Source organism: Lasioglossum baleicum, unplaced genomic scaffold, assembly GCF_051020765.1.
Source record: "Lasioglossum baleicum unplaced genomic scaffold, iyLasBale1 scaffold1214, whole genome shotgun sequence".
Classification (NCBI taxonomy): domain Eukaryota; kingdom Metazoa; phylum Arthropoda; class Insecta; order Hymenoptera; family Halictidae; genus Lasioglossum; species Lasioglossum baleicum.
Genome location: NW_027470273.1, coordinates 32,311 through 40,706, shown reverse-complemented (window position 1 = coordinate 40,706; position 8,396 = coordinate 32,311). Strand labels below are relative to the sequence as shown.

The window sequence follows — 8,396 nt, the reverse complement described above, 5'->3', positions numbered from 1 at the left end:
GAACGTTTTCTGAAATCAGTTCATACTTCACTCGTAATACCGATGATGGGTGCTGTTCAGCAGTGTGCGAACAAGGTACGAGAAAATTTAAGTATCAAAGCTTTGCTCCAAATTTCAAATGCCCATTTTTAAACTTCCACGTGAAAAATTTCGAATATTTAACAAATTTGTTGTTCAAATTAAATAATTTGAAACTTTTATTTGAAAAATCTGGCCAAAATCTTCAAATGTGAAAATTTCAATTACTTCAAAGCTTAATTGAAAATATATAAGGCGAAAATAATGTATTTTAATCCTCGTTGTTTCTAATTCGATTTCATTGTAATCCCTTCATGATTTTACTATCGATCTTGGATTTTTTAACTTTTATTTGAAAAATCTGGCCAAAACCTTCGTTACTTTATAATCTTCAAATGTGAAAATTTCAATTACTTCAATGCTTAATTTAAAATATGCAAGGTGGAAAAAATATATTTTAATTCGAAAGATTCGCGTAAAATACTTGCTAAATTACGTCGGATCTTTATGCAAAAATTGGAATATTTGACAATTTTATCAAATTCAAATTAAATAATTAAAAACTTTTATTTGAAAAATCTGGCCAAAACCTTCGTCATCTTACAATCTTCAAATGTGAAAATTTCAATTACTTCAAAGCTTAATTTAAAATATATAAGGCGAGAATAATATATTTTAATCCTCGTTGTTTCTAATTCGATTTCATTATAATCCCTTCATGAATTTCGACGAGAATGACAAAAATACTACGTATATATTTACAGTGATAAAAAGATAAGGAACAGAAATTTAATATTTTAATTCGAAAGATTCTCGTAAAATACTTACTAAACTACGTCGGATCTTAATGCAAAAATTGGAATACTTGAAATTTTATTAAATTCAAATTAAATAATTTAAAACTTTTATTTGAAAAAACTGGCCAAAACCATCCTTATCTTATAATCTTCAAATATAAAAATTTCAATTACTTCAAAGCTTCATTTAAAATAAATAAGGTAAAAGAAACATATTTACCGCGATAAAAAAATAACGAACAGAACTTAAAATATTAAAGTTCTGTTTATTTAATTATTTAATTACTTAAAATATTAAAGTCGAAAGATTCGCGTAAATACTTACTAAACTACATCGGACCTTTATTTGATGGATTATTTCATTGATTATTTGCAGAATATATTTCGCCAAGCATTCGAGGGTACAGACATCATCCAAGACGTTGTGCGACACCTGAAAAGCGATAATGTTAAATTGCGAGAAAATTGCGCTCTGGCGATATTTAAATGTGGTCCTAACAAAGTAGCCAGAGACGTGGTTCGTCAGACATCCGGTTTAGACCTGATGTGCAAATTTTTGCAAGAAGAAGAGGTTCGTACTAACAAACGATTGCTGGCTGCCATCACAGGTGGTATATGGAAATGTGCTCTGAGTAAAGAGAACGTGGTGAGGTTCAATCAAAACGGTCTAGTTGCTGCTTTGGTCCCATTTTTGGAGGAACACGAAGACGAGGAAGTGCAAGCGAATGTCGTTGGAGCACTGGCAGAATGTTGCAAAGATCCTGCGAACAGAGATGTTTTGAGAGTCAACGATGGCCTGCCAAATCTGGTAATTTTACATTTACTTAACGAAAATATTTCCTTATCTTATTCAACAGTTTACGTTCTAATCGCGTGATTATGAACGCATTGATAAACTGAAATTTGTTATTTTATTTTATTTTCAATGATAAAAATGAGAAGACTGCTGTATAAATATATCCTCGGAGATTTAGATTATTTCAAAAGTAAGTTGGATCGAATCGAAAAATTCTCCAAGTGTTAAAGATTAAATATTTGATTAAGAGACTATCAATTTTGATTATTCACAATTTCTTCTTCTACTAAAAATTTCGCGATAATTTCGAATATGGGTTTTCAGAGATATAAAGTTTCACAAAATTTTAATATAAATAAAATTTCGATATAACTGTGGCAATCTGTTTGGAAAGTTTGTTTTTCTTTTCTTTCTTTTGGTGAAAATGAAGCACGATTTTTAAGCCAAAACGTTTCACGTGATAATGAACGGTCGAATTCGAGAAATTTTTCTGTTGGGAAAAAACGAAATTGCTTTCTGAACAACCCAATAATTCAGTGTAATCAACCAAGCATAATTATTATGTTGTCAAATATGAAATGGAGCAAAATCAAATTCAATTATGTGCATTTTTTGCTCCACTTCGTACTTAACAACGTAATATAATATATAAACAGCGTGATAAGAATAATAACGTTAATAAACCCTGAATCACTATGCCAAAACGTTTCACGCGATCATGAACAAAATTTTTCTATTGTCAAAAAAACGAAATAACTTTCTGAACAACCCAATAATTTAGTGTAATCAACCAAGCAAAATTATAATATATAAACAGCGTGATAAGAATAATAACGTTAATAAACCCTGAATCACTGTGCCAAAACGTTTCAAGTGATCATGAACGGTCGAATTCGACAAATTTTTCTATTGGCAAAAAATGGAATTACTTTCTAAACAACCCGACAATTTAATATAATCAACCAAGCATGATTATAATATATAAACAGCGTGATAAGAATAATAAACCCTGAATCACTGTGCCAAAACGTTTCACGTGATCATGAACAGTCGAATTCGACAAATTTTTTTGTTGTCAAAAAACGAAATAATTTTCTGAACAACCCAATAATTTAGTGTAATCAACCAAGCATAATTATAATATATAAACAGCGTGATAAGAATAATAGCATTAATAAAGCTTGAATCATTGTGCCAAAACGCTTCAAGTGATCATGAACAGTCGAATTCGACAAATTTTTTTTGTTGGCAAAAAAACGAAATTATTAGGTCAACCGGAAAGTTCTGTCCGTTTATGAACATGATACCGTTTTTTAATACATTTAACAATATTTACTGCATTTCTAAATCCCACTTTCGCAGAAAATATATATATGACTCAAAAGAGCCATATATATTCATACTTGAAAAGAAATTATCGGACAAAATTTTCCGATAGACCTGATACTTTCTAAACAACCCGATAATTTAATGTAATCAAGCAAGCATAATTATAGTATATAAACAGCGTGATAAGAATAATAACGTTAACCCTTTGCACTCGGTAATTTTTTCGTTACGGAAAAAATAGTAATTTGAAGATCTTCTACCATAAAGTTACCGATATTTTTAAAACGGTAAATAAGAAATCCTATGAAAATTAAGACATGAAATTATTTTATCTCGAAATTCCAAGCATCAGTGGGTAATTTTAAATTTGATATATCAATTAATACACAATTAATAATTAAATGGCGACTGAGAGTCGCCTCTCGAGTGCAAATGGTTAATAAACCCTGAATCACTGTGCCAAAACGTTTCACGTGATCATGAACAAAATTTTTCTATTGTGGAAAACCGAAATTACTTTCTGAACAACCCAATAATTTAGTGTAATCAACCAAGCATAATTATAATATATAAACAGTGTGATAAGAATAATAACGTTAATAAACGCTGAATCACTGTGCCAAAACGTTTCACGTGACCATGAACAGTCGAATTGGACAAATTTTTCTATTAGCAAAAAACGAAATTACTTTCTGAACAACCCAATAATTTAATATAGTCAACCAAGCATAATTAAAATATATATACAGCGTGATAAGAATAATAGCGTTAATAAACCTTGAATCATTGTGCCAAAACGTTTCACGTGATCATGAACAAAATTTTTCTATTGTGAAAAAACGAAATAACTTTCTGAACAACCCAATAATTTATTGTAATCAACCAAGCATAATTATAATATATAAACAGCGTGATAAGAATAATAACGTTAATAAACCCTGAATCACTGTGCAGATCAAGCTATTAAGCTCCACATACGAGCCTTTGTTAGAGAACATACCATTGGTGATTAAAGAGTGCGCGCAGAATGAACAATGCATGGACATCATCAATGATCCGGAACACATTAACGACGGTGTTCGATTAGTCTGGTCATTACTGAAGCACCCCAGCGATACGATAAAGAAGAATTCCTGCCTCGCGTTGGTGCCTTGCATCAAATATGCCAAAGATTCTCCGGAAATGGTGCGAGCTTTCGTGGGTGGATTGGAATTAACTGTCAGTCTTCTTGAAAGCACAAATACCGAAGTTCTCAGCGCTGTGTGTGCCACAATTGCTGAAATCGCTAAAGATCCAGAGAATTTGGGTATTCTTAGCGACCACGGTGTTGTGGATGAACTGACCAAACTCGTGAGCACGGTAATTCTTTTAATTTTTAGCCAGAATATGCTCTATTAAGAAAAATGAAGTAAATAAAATTCTGTAAATTTGATTAATATATTTAGAATCATAAATCTTGGGTAAATTTTCTGAATCATGTAGAATATTCGACCCCTTTCATGGAAATGGTAATGTTTTCTGTTCTTTAATTAAACTGTTTTCCTTGTCTACACATTTACTATTAGAAAAGGAGAAAGATATTTGAATTTCAAAATGTACAGTGGTTTTGATATGTTTCTAAGAAAAGTGGTCGATAGGATGTATATATTAATAGGATTATTTTGTTAAGTATTTTGATACTTATTAAATAGTTTTAGTTTAAGAGATAACAAGAATGTTAGATATTCCTGTTCCTGGATAAAATTTACCAAGTTTCAGGATTATTGTTATAATTTACTTAATATGTAGAATGTAGAACATTTATATTCCTTCTCAAATAATTTTAAACGTTCATTGGTTATTAGGAAATATTACATTCTATTGCTTTATCTTTCTAGGAGGATGAAAGTTTGCGTGCAAATCTGACCTTAGCCATAGCTCATTGCTGTGAATGGGGAGAGAATAACTATAAATTTGGTCAATTAAACGCTGTTGCGCCACTGATTAATTACATGACTAGCAAGAATAAAGATGTCCTCAGGGGAGTTTGCATAGCGGCGTATTATTTAAGCAAAGAGCCCATGAACTGTATCACCATGCATTCCTGCTGGTATTATAAAGGTACAATAATCTGTTTTGTTTAACAAATATTTTGTATTATGCAGTTAATTTAAGTTACGAATGGTTTGCAAACATAAAGAAATTATTTAAATAAAAATGCAGCACACAATAAGATTGGTTTTCCATATTACAATAGCAAAAAGTATCAACGTTATAATCTATGAATAAATTTATAAGAATTTTATTTAAAATAATTTAAAGCAACTTATCATTGCATAATTTCCGTGTAGTTTGCAATTGTGATTTATCAAATATTTCCAGCATGTATTGCGTTTGGTGGGATCAGATGACCCTGAAGTGCAAATCGCAGCAGCATCAACCATTCGAAATATCAGAAAGCTGGCACTGACAGCAGAGAAATTGCACTTCAAGGAAATGTACGTACTTTTGTTGTTTTACTTATTATCTACATATGCTATTTAATTAATCGTATCTTTACACCAATTGCAGAAGTACACTTGAACAAACAGATTATCATTTGTAACATATCAATGTTTCGAATACTGTATCAAAACCGGACGGATATAAAATAAAACATATATTTATTGAAGTAATCTAATAACACATTTATTAAAATCCTATCGACCAATAATAACTCCGTATACTTAAATATAATTACGTCTTTTTAATTCCATTGGATAAAGTATAATGAAATAAATTATTAGTAAATAAGTCCCAGTAGATATTTCTATTTAAGTGTAATATTAACGTAGGACTAAGGCCTCTATATCCAATAGAAGTAATAACAAGTTCGTGAGACGCCTTAGCGAAGTTGTTTAAGGTGCGGCTGACCAGTCGAGAAAAGATATAAAGTATCACGGATTTGGTTTTCACTATCGTGACCTCATTCTTTCCCTCTACAGTTTATGTATAATACATGTATTATTTCTTATATACAATATATGCGAACAATTCATTTTTTATATATATATATATCAAATTATAGTACAATTAATAATTTAGTATGTATGGCACCAAAATATACTCGAATTACAAATTTGATGAACATAAAAAAAGTATCGTGAAATTATATATCCATTAACAGAAACAATACATTAGAAAAATTAGAGGAAGTATTAGAGCGAAGTGTGTTAAAGCATGACTGGTCAGTCACATCATGCATATAAGGGTTTATTTCATTCCCATCTGATCCCTTATTTTCATTTAACATCTTACAATATTTTTAACGTGTATTAAAATCAAAGTTTGGTGCTATAGATATACTTAAAACTTGTATAAAAGCTTGTCTTTATATTTGTGCAAGTTTAATATCTAATTTATCCACTTAAAATTTAGCGCTTAGCTAAAATTCATTAATTTTTGATATTCATATATAATACATATATTTTTATATATATATATATATAATGTTCCTGTTTATATTTTCAATCCTTATATTACTCAAACAAGGCTTCACTTACAATGTTACAATTCTCGCTGTATTATGTATTTTATACAAAGATTGTTCATTCAGTGATTTTGCAAATCAGCATACATTTATTTTCAATATTAAAAATATCCACCGCATTCATGATTGTAATATCATATGGCATAAAAAATATCTTTATAGATAGTTATATAATAGAAAACTTTTGCACAGATGGTGCTTATAAACGCTTAAAACATCAATATCCAATTACAAATGGTATCGTAGGAATTATTTTGTTAAAGCCACTAAGATTGCAGATTAACTTGCAATTTGTGATCAAATTTATTAATTTGTAATTCATTAGAACTTTCATAAATATATCTTAATAACTCTTGCAATGCAAGATAACTTTAAAATACCATTTTTTTTATAAAACATGCTTGTCTTAAGCTTAGAGTAAGCAACGCAGTCTTCATGTCTATTTAAAACTCGATTATGCTATCTCAAACATTTTCATATTAGATATAAATGACTAAAATAGTCACTATGAAAAGTCGCTTCAAACTTTTGTATTTAAAATACCATATATGTTACACAACATAAATTTATATGTAGAACAAATATAATACCATGTGTAATTGAATTTTATAAATATTTAGAGCAGCATCTGAATAATAGGCACAGTTGATTATAACATTCACAATACTATAAATCTAGTATATAGGAAATTAAAGCTGTCAAATATATTTTCCTTTTTTTATTAAGAATGATTGAAGAGACAAAAACAGTAAAAATTTGAGGCATTTTGTAAAACTTAAGCCCCAAGAATTCAAAATTATAAAAATTAATCTTGTTTTTTCCGTTAATAAAGCATTTGCTGCAGCTTTAACTGCTGAAATGAAAAAAATTCATTTAATAGAATATAGTAAATATTAACCATAAATTATGTTTTATCATGATAACTGTACCAGCATCCTGAGCAGATGATATGATTTCATCGACTTTGTGATGATATCTTAAAAAGTTTGGTCTTATAATACAATGATATAATACTAAAGAGCCATTACGTTCAATAGGTGCCATTAACCATATGTAAAAGAGGCTCTGCGAAAAAGAATATTATAAATATATATGATTTACATTACGTATTTACAACGAATATAATTATAATTAAAATTTCATAAAATGTTATACCTTGAAAAGCCAATAAACTGGGAACCAACATAAAATATAATCTGAGAAAAATTCAACAATGGTAAAAACAGCAAAAACAACCCAATAGGTTAACCACTTTGTATCATCTTCTTTCTTTGGACTTTCCAAGGCTTTCATAGAACAATATGCAGGATAAGCAAATCCAAAGATATTACAAACTAACTGCTGACCGATTCCGAATACCAAATATAAAGCTGAAAATCCAACCACACCTAGAAATAGGAAAACAATATTACAGTAACATTAAATAAATTTAATCACTGTAACAAAAATTTCTCCACGTGATATAAAAAAACTTGTATTTGCATGAAAAATTTGTATTCATTTGAAACAAGATATTGCCTTATCATTATTACAATGAATATTCAATTGCTATTAAACGTTATCGTGACACCAGATTTTATAAAATAACTACGTAGTCAGGGTTTTTTTGTACGATAACGTCGTGGAGTACTGCAATGTGCGTGAAAAAATATGAGTGATTCGGGAATTTTTATATAAAAATTGCGGATTGCGAGTGAATTATCGCGTTTGGAAAAACAATTTCTGCCAGATTCTCATTACGTAAAGAGATAACGAATCAATTTATACAAGCGTGAGAAAAACTGTCACAAGAAATTCACAGAGTATTTCCAACGTTCATACTTAGAAAAACGTAAAGCCGATCGAGTCCTGTTTTCTTTTCAACTTTGGCGAGGTATTTGGTCCATAATTTACTTTCGTCGTTTAACGCTTTCTCCAACGATTGTTTTATGGCTGCTATTCTGGCCAT

General features: G+C 29.6%; 2 protein-coding genes across 2 annotated transcripts; one reads left to right on the top strand and one right to left on the bottom strand.

The window, feature by feature from the left end:
* Positions 1-6: 6 nt before the first annotated feature.
* On the top strand, positions 7-5,524 carry LOC143220565 (armadillo repeat-containing protein gudu-like; the record flags this gene model as incomplete). Its single annotated transcript, XM_076446185.1, is given in 7 exon segments — positions 7-75; positions 1,192-1,623; positions 3,895-4,299; positions 4,818-5,024; positions 5,026-5,040; positions 5,302-5,417; positions 5,491-5,524. Coding segments are annotated over 7 exon segments (1,278 nt in total), but the record flags the coding sequence as incomplete, so codon positions are not given.
* Positions 5,525-7,146: 1,622 nt separating this feature from the next.
* Positions 7,147-8,396, bottom strand: LOC143220566 (receptor expression-enhancing protein 5). Its single transcript, XM_076446186.1, has 4 exons — positions 8,270-8,396; positions 7,604-7,836; positions 7,378-7,513; positions 7,147-7,301 (listed from the first exon to the last, which is right to left on the bottom strand). Exons 1-4 carry the CDS (start codon positions 8,394-8,396, stop codon positions 7,147-7,149), a joined length of 651 nt encoding a protein of 216 aa, XP_076302301.1.